Here is a 17,224-nt window from a genome sequence, read left to right as displayed (position 1 = left end):
GTTTTGATTTATCTACTCTAATTGCAACCTTTGCATAAATATTGTTTAATTTATTTTGTGTTAAGTGTCTTAGATAAACTTTTAAAGCGCTTTTATAAATTAAATGTATTATTATTATTATTATTATTATTATTATTATTATTATTATTATTATTATTATTATTATCATTATTATTATTATACAAAAACAACATCAAAAGAGAAGAGAAACAGGAAAATAAGCAATACTGTTCTTGTGGTCTGAAGCAAACAGCAAACCATGACCGGTGCTTATTATTTTGGCGACAGGAAAGTGTACTCTTATTTTGAAGGAAGCGTCTTTTTAGTCGGTGAGCAGGCAGATTTTGGAGAATCTGATCGTCCACACCTGCTACTAATCAAGCAAATAGAACCTGTTTTTGCTGATTGTTGGCAGTGCAGGCTGAATCTAACGACGTCGACGTGCAGAAGAAACAGAGACATGTTTTGTTGTCTAAATAAACTACCAGTCCCACTGCAGGTAGTGAATGAACAACTTTGTTAAACTTGTTAAAATTTGAATTAGTTTCATCTCATAGCACTGTTACCAAAATTTGAGTGAGATATTGTTATATAGCAAGTTGTTGTTACCTAAGTGTCACCTTGGGCTAATATGCATGATCACAAGAATTGTGATTTTTCTATGGAATAAACTTTGATCGTGGTTTTCAGTCAGTTGTTTGAAAAGCAAAAACAACCAAGCATTTTTTTTTTTGCTAAATGTAAATAGTTTTTTAAACGTAACCAGTCATGTCTTGCGATCACCTACACCTGGTTGAAGTGTCCCTGATTTCTACATAGCTACTTGATTTAGTCAGGTTTGACATGATATTTAGAGTTTTTAATTATACATTGGAAATAATTTTTCTGCATCTTGCTGTAATTTGTATTATGAGACATAAAATAATGAGCTATAATTATTGCACTAATAGCTTGAAAAAACCTTGATTCAATTTTCAGGTCTGCATGGGAATGTGCCTTCACCAGGATGTCACAGAGGAGGGTAAAAAGGCCAAACTGCAAAGCTCTAAAATAGAGCAAGATCTGTGTGAACAAGCCAGGAATGAAATTAATGTAGTGAAAATCCTTCTGCTTGGTAGGTTACACTACAGCAATTCAAACTACTTTTTCAGGTCTCAATCCAATATTGGTATTATGAAGGGAAAGCATTTCTCTGGTTCTTCTTTCAGGAGCTGCAGAGAGCGGGAAGAGTACCCTGATCAAACAGATGAAGATCATCCACAGTCATGGCTTCTCCACACACGACCTCATCAGTTTCAAGGTATTGGACAGCTGAAAAGCTTACTTTTACATTTATACTTCACCTCAGAAAATACTAAAGGGACCTGAGACAAATCAACTTCTGGCACCATGAACAGCACACTAAATGTCAACTATCATTTCCTCCTCAGCCTGCAGTACTAGACAACCTGTTGACTTCAATGAAGTTTGTCCTGAGAGGAATGGGAATACTGAGGATTAATCTTGCCAACAAGAGCAATAAGGTAAGGAGAGATCAAATAGTCCCTCACAAGTATTTAATCCCAAAGCAACTGTTAAAAAATAAAGGTAAAGTAACACAGCATGAAATGTAAGTGAAGCATATAATGTAAAATGTGTAAGGGTTCATTAAATTTTAGGGGTACAATTAGTTGAGAAGAACACATGAAGAAAAGTAGAAGTGACTACTGTGCTTGTTGACATATTTATCCCAGTTTGAGCCCAAACCTTGAAAAGTGAGGAGAAAAAGGGGATCATAATGTATACAAAAACTAAGAATGGAAACTTGAGTTTTCAGGGTTTGAATAAGAATCATGAATTAGAAAATGGTGACTTTTTGGATATTTGCAATTTGAGGGATTATTATTATGTTTTATAATTCACATTTTTTTATTGTTTTCAAGAAAGTGCAAAATTCAGGAAGAAATAAAACAAGACAGAAAATAAATACATTTCACATAAAAAGTAGTAATAAGGCTAATGACAAAAGAAAGACATATCAATACCAAACAAACAGTAATAAAAACAAAAATAAATAAATAAATAAATAAAATAAACAAACAACAAGCTAATTTCTCACTGGGAAAACACAGAGCTCAGTGCAACGCAACCACTCGCACATTCTCATCACACTTATAAACAAAGGTAGTTATTCCGTATTTTATTATATCCATTAAGGGGCTCCATATGTCCAAAAACATATCCTGTCTGTTATTTACCTTAAAAATGAGTTGTTCATAGGTAGCTATTTTAGTAATTTCTCCCAGCCACTCATTAAAAGAGATGTTACTTTTAGTTTTCAAGTGTCTGAGCACTATCCTACATCCTGTGGTAAGAGCCAATCTACACCACAGAGTCTGGCATGTGACAGTCTAACCCCCTCTGTTATTATACCTAAAATGCAAAGCGTAGGGCTCAACAGCAACTTGGTTTTCAGTACTTGATTGAGAAATGCTACTACATTTTTCCATAAACTCCAAGTCGTTTTGCATTCATAAAGCATGTGTAAAAATGTGCCTCTACTCCTGTCACATCTCCAGCAAATGTCAGACTCCCGTAGCTTTAGTCTTGCCATCTTACAGGGAGTCCAGTACCCTCTATGAATTATCTTATGTTATTAACCTAGTCTGAACTACCCTAGGCGACCTACACCAGGACCCAACAATTTCCTTCCACACCTCGTTATTAATTCCCACCTGAAGGTCCTCCTCCCAAGCTCTCTTGATTCCACTGATCTTCGGTGGATTAGACTGTCTCATTAGATAATAAAAACTTGATGCCCTGCCTTGTTTCGATTGTTTATCCTGTAATATTTTCTGTACAACTGTCTGAGATATGATAGGGAGTTTCCTTTGTAAAGACACTACACAGCTTCTCAATTGCAGATATTTCCAAAAGTCTGTTTTCGGGATTCTGTACCTAACCCTCATCTCTTCAAATGGCATAAATGTATCATCCTTAAAGACATCCTCAATATAGAAAATTCCTGCCTCAGCCCATGTCTTCCAGTAAAATGTTTTCTTGCCCACCTTTAATAGTTTATTGTGCCAGAGTGATGACTTTTTAGTAAATGAGGGGTTTGACCCTATGACCTGATGTGAAACTCTCCAAATCTCCCTTGTAAATATCAACAGTGGGATCCTAAATGGGACTTCTCCTTCTGTTTGTGAGATAAAAGCTTGAATGGGAAAAGATTCTGTGAGTTCCCTCTCAATTGAAACCCATGCTGGAGCTTGATCTTCTGCATTATATATTTTGGACAATTGATAGAGAAAAGGCATAGTGGTACCAATCCACTCTTGGTAGACTTAGACCTCCATCTTCATTTGCAGCACGTAATTTCGTCCTGTTAAAGGAAGCTCTTTTGCCTGCCCATAGAAAAGTATTTATGGCCTTATCAAACCGTTTAAGTAACTGGGAAGGGAGACTCAAAGGTAAAAGGTATGTGATATAGTTAATTTGTGGGAAAGTTATCATTTTTAGGATGTTTATTTTTACCCAATAAAGATAACCCAAGTGTTGTCCAGTTTTGTAAAGTGCTTTCAATTTTCTGTATAAGGGGGAGGATAAAATATAAAATAATCCCTCCCCCTTGAGGGATTATTTTATAAAGGAAATGCAAGACTTGAAAACCTTACATGTGCTGCTGGATGTAGACATACAACAGGAGGAAAATGTAATGCAACCTTAGTGCTCCACCGCACTACGAGAGAGCATAAAGCCTACTCGACCTTGTGCATTAAGACAAAGTGGAAAGGAACTTAATGTCTAAATTACAGCAGAAGAATGGCTGAAAGACTGTTCTACTAACTGAGCCAAAACTGGCATCCAATGATCACTTTTTGTGCAAACAAGTTGTTATTGAAAAAGTATGTAGTGTGCATAAGTTAATAAGAAAAGTGGTTGTCTACTCTCTCTTGCCATGTGTGATGAACTAGGCATAAACATTCACTTTTGGCTCTCACAGGCTGTTTATTATGACAACAGAATCACATTAGGTCTGTTAGGTCAGCCTTCATGGTACTAATAAGCGAAATCATTTTTTGATTGTTAAAGTTAACGTGTCTTAACATACTGTATCACAGTGTTAAACAGCACTTTAACCAAGAAAGACCAAATGAATATAACATACTTTAGTGCAGCTTGTTACAACAGGTGACACAACTCGCAGCTCTGCCCAACAGGGAGCGATCATGACAATCCTAGAAAATTAACCAGTGTACACAACATAATGAACTAGTGTTCACACAATAAATAATCCCCCTTATAGGACTTAAGGGTCTACATAGATTTCCTTTGTCTATTTACCTTGTTGTAAAAAAGTGACTAGTTAAATTGCGCAATATTTTCTAAGATGCACAAACAAAAAACTATAGGTTCGACAGTCTAAAGGAAGTGTTAATGGAGATGATGAATAGTCTATAAATTATGTTTTCCATTGCAATCTTTCTTTATCACACTAGGTGTCAGTCTTCGTCTTTGACTGGGGTATCATGAATAGAGAAAGGTGAACATTTCAGTCCAGAAGGCCCACTATATTTATACCAGGCAAGACAATCTGCAGTGTGTTACAGTTTTTGAGAGAAAATATACAAATTTACTAATTATCCTAACCTGATGATATTTTTGTCCCTTATGCTGCAGAAACATGCTCGCTCTGTCCTGTCCTGCAGTCAGTGTTTGGGAGACGACCAGGAGCTGCTTCCTTTCGTGGCTCACGCTTTCTGCGCGCTTTGGTCCGACCAAGGTGTGCGAGCAGCTGCATCCAGAGGTTATGAGTTTGAGCTTAACGACTCAGCACTCTAGTGAGTAGAATGACCTTAATGTTGCCCAATTTATGACTGACAGTGCAAATGTCAGGGGAAACTGCCCTGCCCGGTTAGAAGTCATGTCGTCACATCTTGTCAATGCTGAGCAACAGTAAAACAAGTACTGGGAAGAACTGATCTGCAGGGAATGATCTTTGTGACATTTTCCAAGTTGGAGCCTTAATGAGGAGCAGTGTTTGCAGATATCCAGGAGAGAGGGAATGAGGGTGTAGAAGATGAAACAGGCATGATTAAAGGGGCAGTTTTCTTGTTTAAAGAGTAGCAGTAGTAGTTATGTGTGAAGCTGAAAGTTACAGGAAATCCGGTTAGGGAAGTTATACAAAATCTGCAGCATGTTTTAACAACTTTAATCTTTAAACTTTACATTATCACAAAATATCTCACTTCAAATTATAAGCATCACATAGACGAGTGTCTTGAAGTGGGGCATTTTGGATGTAATATGGGTAGAACTGTGTTTTTTTTCTAACTGCTGTCCTTCAGCAATTGCAACCTTTCAATTGTTCATCCCAAAAAAGAGGCTGTTTGTCACATCATCAGCTGAAGTGTAGATCCTTATCAGAAGTGTGGAATACATTTCGCCAAATGGCACTGCACACTCTAAGTTGAATGCCAACTTAAAGTGTTATTTCATCCAAAAACACACGTGTTAAATTTAAACTGAAACTAATTTGTGCTCAAATTTTCAATATAAATATTTATGCTGATTTTCAAATAGCTGAAAAGCTAAATAGACAGGGTAAAGAAGGCTGTAGTGTTACCATTTTAGTTACTGAATCATTGTGTAGAAGAATCAGCCAAAATGAGAGAAGTAATAAGCATGTCGTGTTTTTCTCAAAGAAATTGTTGAATTTGGCATATCTTTTTTCTATGGGATTGTGTGACACTATGAAATTATAGTTCTGGCAAGTAAATGTTAGCTCTTGTCTAATGGTGTTTTTTTAGCTGTAGAAGTATGTTGCCTTACCTATAAATATGGCCTGTCATCCCTCCAGATTTATACTATCCATTCTCTTTTACATTCCTGATAATCTCTGAAACTCGAAATGATAACCATTAGCAGTATTCACATTTAGAAGTCCTAACTGCAACCCGAACATACTAGTTTATAACAGCATTTCAGCCTCCTACTTTTGGGTGTGATGTTTGAGAATAATGCAAGTATTATGCAATTCATACAATTGGCTGGCTATGTGAAGGATATTGTTGGTCTATACATCAGCTATGTTTCTCATTTTCATGTATCCATAAACAATCATCTTTAGGCCTCTTTAAACCAATAAGCTGTGTATTTGTTCCTCGTTGACATTTCTTTTGTACATGATTTGAACAACCTGGAATTGCTGTATAGCATCTCATAAAATGACAGGAATTAAGTGTTGTAAACTGTTTTATTGGTTGCAAACGCTGCTTACATTTTTTAGAATGCCACATCTTCAGATGAACTTGAAGTAGATGGAGTTGATAAAAGTCTTTATCATTGGGAACAGGGATAGGTAGCAATTATGTCAAGTTAAAACTTACTCCAGCTGGCCAGGCTGGTGTGAAAGGTTCATTATCAGAACTGGATTGGAGCTGGAGGACGGTAAGACACTCTACTAGCTCTCTGTCAGCCTTCTTTCTCACTCTGCTGGACCCCACATTGATTTCCTCCTCCAGAAATATTGGATCAGACTGGTTCGTGACACACTTGGACCTGAGGGTACCTCAGCGTGTAAAATGACTTCTCAGACATTAGTCTTGGAATGAGTTGGCCTGTTTGTGTTGCTAAAAGTACTTTGTAGTCCCAGTGGAGGAACCATTGATATACCTGGTGTTTGTTGGGAACAGTTCTTATCATGACCAGCTTTGTGTAGCCACTGGTTTTGATCAGTGCTTTGATGCAAGTGAAGAATGGCATGATCATTGCTTTGCCACGATAGAAACAATCTCTGTGTCTCAAAATGAACGTTTGTGTTTGAGGAGATTGTTTCATCTCACAACTGTAGCTGTCAATCAATCTCTGCACAGATGTCTGCGCTCAGGTCCAGCGACCGAGTTTGTCAACGTTATATTCTACACATATGTCATTTTTGTATCAAAGGTTTTTAGTCATACTATAAACAATAGTGAGAGTATGAAAGAGGAAGTCTCTCAGTGCTGTTATTGCTGGCTACACAAGCTTTGGCTCCTGTAAACAGTAACGTTGTTGGATGTTAACCAATGGACCTAGATATTTGTCAATGTCAAGTGATACTACTATGAAAGTGGAGAATACATGAATCAAAATCAATGCACGGTATATAATCTTTTTTATTCCAAACTTCCCTCTTCCCTGACTAAACCTGGTACCCTGATTATCCACCATGCCTCTGGCCTTGAGTCAGAAACTGTAGCTCCTAGCCTTGAGCCTTTAGCAGAGATGGAGACCAGCCTAGATTTTATTCGTCAAACTTGTCAGACTTTATCCATCTTCACACGACTCCCTGTGGAGCCACAGCAGACTTCTACACCTCTGCTGTCATACACATATCTGCAGTGGAACTTCCTGAGTAAACAGATGTTGATGTGTTGGTGGTTATTCCAGCTGGATTTTTAGTTGCTTCAAATAAAAACTCGAACTAGTCATATGCACTCAGCAGTTTATACTCTATGTAGAAAATTCAAAAAATTGAGTCTAATGAAATTTCCATCAGCCAGACAGACCTGCTGAATCATTTTCAAAAATCGTGACTGTACCATTCATGGAGGCAGGATGTTTTATATTAAATGAATGCTGATTGCATTTAATTTTCATACAGATAAAAACATAGGATATAAAACAACAGCAAAGGTCTTACAGAGGTGATTAACTGGTAATCATTTAATTTACCTGCATCTATTAATCTTGATCTATCAGAAGGAGCCATGGCTACACGGGCAGTTCATTCACACCATTTGTTCAGCCATACGAAGCCTGAACCAACCACCAGCTACCCTCTGATTGGTTGGTGTATATTTGATGTAGATCTTATGATAAGTTAGCTTTTTTTTGCTGAGGAAGGACAAAGAATTAGGGTAAATATGTCTGACAAAGACCTTGTAATAAAAAAGAACAGTACACTCTGCTGTGTTGAATCATTTTAGATACAGGAGAGACATGTACTGAGTGAAACATGCTGAACAGTACAGTTAATATTGATGCTATTTGTTTATCACGGGTCACATAATTAAAATATGGATCAATATTATTGCACATCTCAGATGTTTTGCACATTATGCAGTGACACTTTAAATGCATTTTCTTTAGTTAACAGTATCTAATACACTTGCAACTAGGTGTAGACATTCCAGCTGGATCAAACTGGAAAATTAACCAAGTTATTGAGTACGCTACATCCATTTAGAAAGCCGAAACATGAGGTGTCTCTGCTTGGTATGGATACGATCTGGAACTGGCAGTGGAAGAAACTTAATTTTTATCTGCTCATAATGGACTGTTTGAAATATTGGGCCTTATGAGTTAGTGAATGCTCTCTTTCTATTCCCTCTCCAGTTTCTTCGAGAACATGAACCGAATCATCACTCCCAAATACATTCCCACTGAGACGGATGTTCTCAGAGTGAGGGTGAGGACCTGTGGAATTGTTGAGACGCAGTTTCAACTTAATGAAATGATCTTTCGGTAAGACAACCGGTGCCGCAAATTCATCTGTGTTCTTGACATGTCAGTGTACTGAGCACAAACAAGTACAGTCATGGCCAAAAGTTTTGAGAATGACACAACTATTAATTTTCACAAAGTCTGCTGTTTCAGTTTTTATAATGGCAATTTGCATATACTCCAGAATGTTATGAGGAGTGATCAGCTCAACTGCAATTAATTGCAAAGTCCCTCTTTGCCTTGAAAATGAACTTTATCACCAAAAACACATTTCCACTGCATTTCAGCCCTGCCACAAAAGGACCAGCTAACATAATTTCAATGACACACAGGTGTCACACACATTAACACAGGTGTGGGTGTTGATGAGGACAAGGCTGGCGATCAATCTGTCATGATTGAGTGACTGGACACTTTAAAAGGAAGATGGTGCATGACACCATTGTTCCTCATCTGTTAGCCATGGTTACCTGCAAGGAAACACGTGCAGCCATCATTGCATTGCACAAAAAGGGCCTAACAGGGAAGTTTATAGCAGCGAGTAAGATTGCACCTCAGTCAACCGTCTATCGAATTATCAAGAACTTCAAGGACCGTCGCCTGAAGGTGTTACAGCTGCAGGATCGGGCCACCACCAGTGCAGAGCTTGCTCAGGAATGGCAGCGGGCAGGTGTGAGTGCATCTGCACGCACAGTGGGACGAAGACTTTTGGAGGAAGGCCTGGTGTCAAGGAGGGCAGCAAAGAAGCCACTTCTCTCCAGTAAAAACATCAGGGACAGACTGATATTCTGCAGAAGGTACAGGGACTGGACTGCTGAGGACTGGGGTAAAGTCATTTTCTCTGATGAATCCCCTTTCCGATTGTTTGGGGCATCTGGAGGAAGGCTGGTTCGGAGAAGACGAGGTGAGCGCTACCATCAGTCCTGTCTCTTGCCAACAGTGAAGCATCCTGAGACCATTCATGTTTGGGGTTGCTTTTCGGTCAAGGGAGTGGGCTCTCTCACAATCTTGCCTAAAAACACAGCCATGAATAAAGAATGGTACCAGAACGTCCTCCGAGAGCAACTTCTCCCAACCATCCAAGGGCAGTTTGGTGATGAAGAATGCCTTTTCCAGCATGATGGAGCACCTTGCCATAAAGCAAAGGTCATAACAAAATGGCTCGGGGAACAAAACATTAAGATTTTGGGCCCTTGGCCAGGAAACTCCCCAGATCTTAATCCCATTGAGAACTTGTGGTCAATCCTCAAGAGGCGGGTGGACAATCAAAAACCCACAAATTCTGACAAACTCCAAGCATTGATTATGCAAGAATGGACTGCCATCAGTCAGGATTTGGTCCAGAAGTTGATTGACAGCATGCCAGGGAGAATTGCAGGGGTCTTGAAAAAGAAGGGTCAACACTGCAAATATTGACTTATTGCATGAATTCTGTGTAATTCTCAATAAAAGCTTTTGATACTTATGAAATGATTCTAATTGTATTTCATTATACCATAGAAACATCTGACAAAAACACCTAAAAACCCTGAAGCAGCAGACTTTGTGAAAATGTAATATTTGTGTCATTCTCAAAACTTTTGGCCATGACTGTACATATAACACTGTGTTCAGTTCCACAAGATAAAGTAATCACATCACATTGTACATCACATTGAAAGCTCAGTGACAAAAGGCACATTTTAGCTTTATTGTTATACTCACATCTAAATGCTGAACAGGCATGTTTTTTATTAAAACAATATTTAACCTCCCTTCACTTTCCATGGGACAGCAAAACTACTTTCATCTCATACTTTAACATCGGAGTCAACTTTTTTTATTTGCTGTGGCACAGTGAAGAATTAGTCATATCAAAAATGAAATCTTGACTTTGAACCTGGAAAATGTGTCCAGATAGAATCATTTCATACACATGCTCAAATGTGTACATCAGAGAAAGACACTTAATCTTAGTAAAAATAATTTACACATACACAACACATGGCAAATGTTGAAAAACTGTAGGTAGGCAAGTGGAACATAGAGTTGTGCTTTTGGCCTTTGCCATGAGGACAGATTAACAGCAATACTAGATCAGATGAAACAGTACTGCTGTTCACACATGCCCTTAATTCCCCCCAAAACTTCAGACGTATTCAGGGTGAGCTGCATATGTCATCGCAAACAGCCACATTTTGTATCCTGATATTTCTGGACTTTTTCATGTCAGCCCCCTTGTAAAATTTTCGCAAGATGTCAGGGTGAGCTGATATGTGAACAGGACAAGTAAATGTGACCAGTGCAGTCTTCATGCATGTAATAAAACTGCTTCATACTCTTGTCTGCGCACCAGCAAATGTCTTTCCCATTAATTTGATATGGATATATCCAAATACACGTTGCATTGATTGAAGGCCAAAAACTGTCATCATAGCATCAGATTCTGCTTTGCCCGCCATCGTGGATATCTTGTAAGCATTAAACTGTGACTACTTCAGTATCCTTTTTTACGTCATGACATAATTGCTTCCTGAGATATCGCTCCTTCTTCAAACTTCACTTTGTGAGAGACGTTTCTTAGTAAGCAACTTTGTTAAAAGTAGAGGCAGGCTGTCCCAAAAAAATTGGATAATGTTCAGGAGTGCACATATAGAAATGGCTTTTGACACCTGTCTGTTGTGTTTGCTCCCCTCATGCCATGGCTTCCTTTCTGGCAGACTAACTGGTGTTCGAAGATGGCAAATGTTTGACCCTACTTTTAAAGTATCTGTAATATTGCAAATGAACAGGCTTTCCTTAGTGGGCCATAGGATCCATCGTCTTTGATTCACTGTCTAATACTGAAAGAGTAAACACAAAGGACAGTACAGTATATCTTTATAGTACCCCTGCAATCAATTCCTTAACCCTCCTGTTATGTTGCGGGTCAAATTGACCCTTTTTAAAATCTATTTTAGGCAATATATGCCTTCCAAACCAGCTAAATGCAGCATGAAATAATGGGTAGGATTTGACATAAGATGTGCCGTGTTAATTTATCAACATCCCTTCATGAAGAAAAAATAAATCAAAATTGAAAATAGAATAAACAAAAATCTATGTCTTGTAAAACTATTGTATTTATATTCAGGGCTTTCCAATGTACATTTAAAAAAGTTTTAACATTCATTTTAATGAAAAACGAGTGAGTTATCCTTATTGAACCATGAACTGTGACAATTAAAGAACACCAATGGACTAAATCTTGATTTAAATGGTTAGTAATGGAGTTAAAAATTTGATTTTAAAAAAATGTGTATTGGGATTTTTTGGGGTTCTGACATTTTTGGATAATTGAATATGCCCCGGGTCAAATTGACCAAGGAACATAATTGCTGTTCCTGAGAAACGAACATAACAGGAGGGTTAAACAAACTGTGCTTCTAATCCATTCAGCATTTCTAGACTGAAGAGTTATTTTCCTTCAGAGTTTATGTTCATGACATTACTGTACACATGTGAACATGCTACTGTCCTAGAGAGCAGCTAGTGGAAAATCACCACCAGCTTTTGAAGGATCTATAACCAAAGCCTGAGGTCCTTTGAGCCGAGGGAAGCAGCCACCAGGGCATGACTCAGACATGAAATATTGATGGCTTTACATCCCTAAGTTATTCCAGGAACAATAAAATGTATGGGGAGGAAGTATAGCAATAAAATATTGAAACGCTGTGCTCCCTTGTCGAATGAGAATGCGTTCATGATGCTCCCTGTGGCCTCTCCCTGTGCTGTGACGGAATTCACTGTGTATCATTGTGAGAAACAGAACCCATACAGACCTACACATTATGAAGACTGAATGTATTGTTGCCTTAACGCAGGTAGAATTGCATCAACAAGCTTCATGTTGGCAAATAATTTAGAATCTGACAGTTTTATGGCATTCCATAAAAAATGTATTCACTAAGAAATCCTGTCCTATATTAAGGAAATATGAGGTTTTCTCCATTTTTGTAACCTTTCCTTCGGAGATGCACATTTGAAAAACAATGATTCACAACCAGAGTTAAATATTAAACTCCTGAAATATTAGATACATGATATGCCATGATATACATTTTAACAACTGTTGCCTTTCAATTCTGCAGGGATTATACTGGAAACAGCCTGAGGGTGGTTTAAGATGTTCAGGCATGTTTCCAATTACACATAGAACAACACCTCAAATGGAAATAAACCTGCAGAACTTCGACAAGATTATCTGGCCTTTAATTTCGTTACGATTATTGACCTCAAATATAAAAGTCTTTTCAGAGGTATTTCATCTAATTTCTGTTTCTAATTCCAATAAAAAGTATAATTCAACGACATTTCCTCTGAGATTACAGGTTTTATCACTTTACAGGTGGGACCTTACTTTTCCTCTAATTCTGAAAGACAACATAAAGGTCCTCCTGCTGTCATAAGTAGTAATTTTCTCCTACAGAACAGGAGCTACTACTGTCAAACGCTGCAGTTAATGCTTATTGTCCCCCAGCTTGTTTCAACTGCCTCTTGACCCAGGGGAGAAGCGCTTCATTGCCTTCGACATGAGTACTGCAATCATGCACCTGGAGACCGTCTGGCCTGAATTGGAACTCATTACCTGTGTCACCCAGACCCTCTGCCACACTCGGTGCCAGTTTGTGTTTTGGAAAAGGGTGCCTCCATATTTGAAATGGGTCAGAATTTTCTTTATTGTAATTTAATTCCCTAAAATCAACTTTATTTTTAGTGCTGCTCACAAATAAAATAGTTCATCCTAATAAAAGTAACGACTGATCAAATCAGTCAGTGCAAAGTTGCAACTTAATGGAAGCCCTTGCATTATCTATAACACCAGAGAACTGGGTGTAATGTTTCATAACTCGAACACACATCTAATGCTGTTGTTTCCATCGCCGAGCAGTGTTGGTCTACCAGAGAGGATAAGCAACAAGCATGTACAACAGGCTACCTGTGTAACTTGTGTGTTACACAGCATATTTATTTCAGCTCTCTTATAATGTTGCAGATCATCCTGTACGGTTAAACTTTCTTGCTAAAAGAACGGGTAATCTGATGGCAGATGCAGAGTTGAAATTACTAAATAATTATTGATAAGGGTGTACACATAGAGTATGGAAGCTCTAAGCAAACATATATCCATACATTTTATTTACTCTGTTTTCTCAAGATTACATAACTTTTGGTTGTTTTCTTGCGACCTTGACTTACTTGTCTTGTCTTGAGATACCAGCGGAGGTTTTCATGTAATGAGTTAGACTTGTTTCAAGATCTATAATTTCTCAATGTCTTGGGATGATAAAGTTCATCCATGATGAGATAACAAAGCATGTTCTGTCATGACAAGACATGTCTTGTAACTGTGATAGGCTAGATAATGACTTGCTATGCTGCTTTGCCCACATTAATGTGGTAAGTTAAGCTTATTGTATTTTCATCTTTGTTTTGTGCTGTCCCAACTCTGGTGATATGAATTATGATTATCTCACCTGGAGTTGAGATGTAATGATAGAACTTGGTTGACTCGGGAGTATGGAATACATTTGTGTCCTTTCTTTTGTCATTTCTGAATTTGAAAAAGTTAATTCTGCTCCAAACGTCATCCTCAGGGTTTCATAACTCAGCATCAAGGACTGAGCTGACTACTATCTGCTGTAGCTAACGCACTCACTATAGATAAGTACCCCATTTAATCCCACTTCAGAAAATGTAACCTATCTCCCTAAACCAAAATAGCTTCACTATTAGTTGAAGTTTTAGTGAAACTTTCCCCAAAATAAACCACTTAGATGGAAGAGTTAAGCATGTCTGATTTTGTTTTGTTTGTCGACAGGTTGTATGACGTTGGGGGACAGCGGAGTGAGAGGAGGAAGTGGCTGAGCTATTTTGATTGTACTCAGGCTGTATTGTTTGTCGTGGCCCTCAGCAGCTATGATATGATGCTGGTGGAGGACCCCTCAGGGGTATGTAATGACTGACTCATTTGAAATCTCATAAATCAAACAAGCTACAATGTGTGTGCCGATAAAGTTTTTTATTTAAGTTGGACTACAGATGTTGTTGTTCTCTTTCCATGTTGTCCATCATTAGAATCGGCTGGAGGAAAGTCATGAACTTTTTCAATCCATCTGCACCAACATAGCCTTTAGAAGTGCATCACTGGTAAGTTTATATGCATTAGTTTCAAATGGCTTGCCTAAAGACAAAGGGAAATTTGCTAAGAGAAAAATATATACTCTGAAGGTTTTGTTTTCATAGCTGACAAAGTATTCACCATAGGAGCCATAATTTATGTGTGATGAAAAGAGAATGGTCAGTTTATTGTGAAGGTCTAGTTAAGCATTTGGAGGATTTTAATTTTTGATAGCTTGTTTTATTTTCTGCAAACCCCCCATGAATTATATCATGGAGCAATTTGAGGAACTAAAATAATATTTTTAACAGTTCACTTCAGTAGGGGAGAATGGGGTTGGTTGTCACACTTTTTACTGTTTTGATGATTGCTAGTGATAGTCATTCCTACATTAAATTGAAGCTTAAGGTGTTGGCTTGAAATATGTATCCCTCTCATTTTCCAACTCATTGTAACAACGAGGCAATTAACTATCAAAGACACTCTGACACATTGTGACAACCAACCCCATCACAGGGATGGTTGTCACACACTATGGGGTTGGTTGTCACAATGGTATTTAAATGGGAAAAATATTTTAAAGGCAAGAAGGCAGAAGTACATTTAAAAGTTTAATTACACTGACAAGTGATAGGCCTACATAACTTAATGTATTTTAACATAAAATGAGCAAGGAACATGAACAGGAAACACATCTTTAGGCCAGCCTATATAACAACATAAAGAACAAAACAAATGTCCTACTCAACTATGCATTACATATGACAACCAACCCCAAAGAGAATGTGACGACCAACCCCAACTGGAATTTTTTGCTAGCATCAAGGCCAACAACCATCTAACAAGTAGTTAGCTAGCTAATAAAAATCTAAACTATAGCTGTTCCCTCACACTTTGTAAGGGTAACACTTGTTTTGTTATAAACCCATCATTTAAAAGCCTAGAAGAAAAATACTGAGGAGCTGAATATTTACAATTTGACATGAAAAACACAAAAAGTCCTCTCACCTCAAGTTCAGCTGTCTTACTCCAGAAAAGACTATGTAGGTGAGCTCTGATCTAAATTCTGGAAATTTCAATACCCCAATTTGAGAGACATCGCCCTCTGGTGGCGAGATATAATGAGTTTGCCAACCAACCCCTGTGACAACCAACCCCGTTCTCCCCTACTCTGTCCAAATGGATTAACCCTACTGCAAGTCCAAAGATGAAAAGCCACAGCTCAGCTGCTGCATGGTGTTCTTGTGAGTGGAGAAATATGCAGTGCATCAATTTAAATATGTTGGGGTGCTCTTTTTATGCACAGCAGCATGGGGATAACATTTACGCACCTGTAGGAATGGATATGACACATTTTAGATGCATGAGTCTGTCCGACAAACTGCACTGAAAGGCATCAACCAGAAAGTCTTTTGAATGTTGTCATCATAAACTTTTCAAAATGATAATCCTCGTGTCATTTCTCTCTCTGTCAAAGATTCTGATAATGAACAAAACTGACCTCTTCCGGGAGAAGATCCTAAACTCAGGAAGACACTTGAGATTTTACCTTTCAAATTATAAAGGTATGTTGGAAAGGGTTATTTTTTGTTTGGTAATGCATTTCTTATGTATGGGACAGTTTAACTTATTATTTTGAGGAACTAAGAGAGTTCAAATGATAAATTGAATAAAGAGATTTAAAACATATTTAAATACGCTTTAATAAAGCTAATCCACTTATCCATCAGTTGTTCTGGAGAATTTCTCATTAACACTGCAAAGCCCCAGTGTTAGGTTCAGACCCAAATAAAGTTTGTGGAAGACTCAACAGGTCACCACATGGAACTTAAAAATGTATCACAATCTTAAATTCCTCTACGAAAGGTGTTGCATGTGTCTCTTTATCCAAGGGGTCACTATATCTTTCCTGAGTCCTTCTGGTAAGCTAGCTGCATACAGAAACTGTATACATAGCTGTAGCTCTCAACACAACTACACACTGTTTGTGTATAAATCATGCTTTCTGGCTGGATCATGGTCATACATATTTGAGATTCTTTACAGAAACTGAGAAGCAACACAAAGTCATGTTTTATTCTTCTACAAGAGACACATCCATACATACTCCCATGGGAAGACAGTGTCATGTTTTATCAATGATTAATGACTCAGTGTAGTTTAGAGTGTAGTTCACTCAACTCCTCACATTACTGAACTCGGATGCCTGTAGAATTATAATCTTTCTTGCTCCTGACACAGGAGCAGATGGTGACGTGGATTCTGCTGCTCACCACATCACGGCCATGTTCTCATCTTGTATCAGCAGCCCTGACAAACCTGTGTACCACCACTTTACCACCGCCACAGACACCACCAGCATACAAGTGGTCTTCCACATGGTCATAGAGCAAATCATCAAGGAGAACCTCGAGGCCGTTGAGCTTCTTTAGAAGTCTCCTCAAGGCTTTAAGTTTTTAAATGTTATCAGAATTATGTTTGTTTACCATTCAACCTATTTGTTTTTACACCGTGAAAATATTAAAGGAACTACACTTTCTCCAATTTATTTTAAAAGATTTTAAATAAAATATTTATTTGCCTTGTCCTTTTTAGTGCTGCCTATTTGTTGCAACA

The 17,224-nt window shown here is 37.9% G+C and overlaps 1 protein-coding gene across 1 annotated transcript; it reads left to right on the top strand.

The window, feature by feature from the left end:
• Positions 1–341: 341 nt before the first annotated feature.
• Positions 342–17,195, top strand: LOC117832774 (guanine nucleotide-binding protein G(o) subunit alpha-like). The gene is made up of 10 exons (XM_034712036.1): positions 342–499; positions 979–1,114; positions 1,209–1,300; positions 1,431–1,523; positions 4,663–4,823; positions 8,362–8,490; positions 14,309–14,438; positions 14,566–14,637; positions 16,086–16,173; positions 16,850–17,195. The coding sequence occupies exons 1-10, from the start codon at positions 461–463 to the stop codon at positions 17,038–17,040; spliced, it is 1,131 nt and encodes a 376-aa protein (XP_034567927.1). The 5' UTR covers positions 342–460; the 3' UTR covers positions 17,041–17,195.
• Positions 17,196–17,224: the final 29 nt, after the last annotated feature.

This window comes from Notolabrus celidotus, chromosome 20, assembly GCF_009762535.1.
Source record: "Notolabrus celidotus isolate fNotCel1 chromosome 20, fNotCel1.pri, whole genome shotgun sequence".
Lineage (NCBI taxonomy): Eukaryota > Metazoa > Chordata > Actinopteri > Labriformes > Labridae > Notolabrus > Notolabrus celidotus.
This window is presented reverse-complemented; position numbering and strand designations above follow the sequence as displayed.

What these genes read in the sequence shown, in the direction of transcription:
- LOC117832774 (XM_034712036.1), top strand. Translation starts at nt 461, where the DNA reads ATGTTTTGTTGTCTAAATAAACTACCAGTCCCACTGCAG. An exon ending in AACTACCAGTCCCACTGCAG is followed by an intron (nt 500 to 978) that starts GTAGTGAATGAA and finishes TTCAATTTTCAG; the next exon opens with GTCTGCATGGGAATGTGCCT. An exon ending in CTTAATGAAATGATCTTTCG is followed by an intron (nt 8,491 to 14,308) that starts GTAAGACAACCG and finishes GTTTGTCGACAG; the next exon opens with GTTGTATGACGTTGGGGGAC.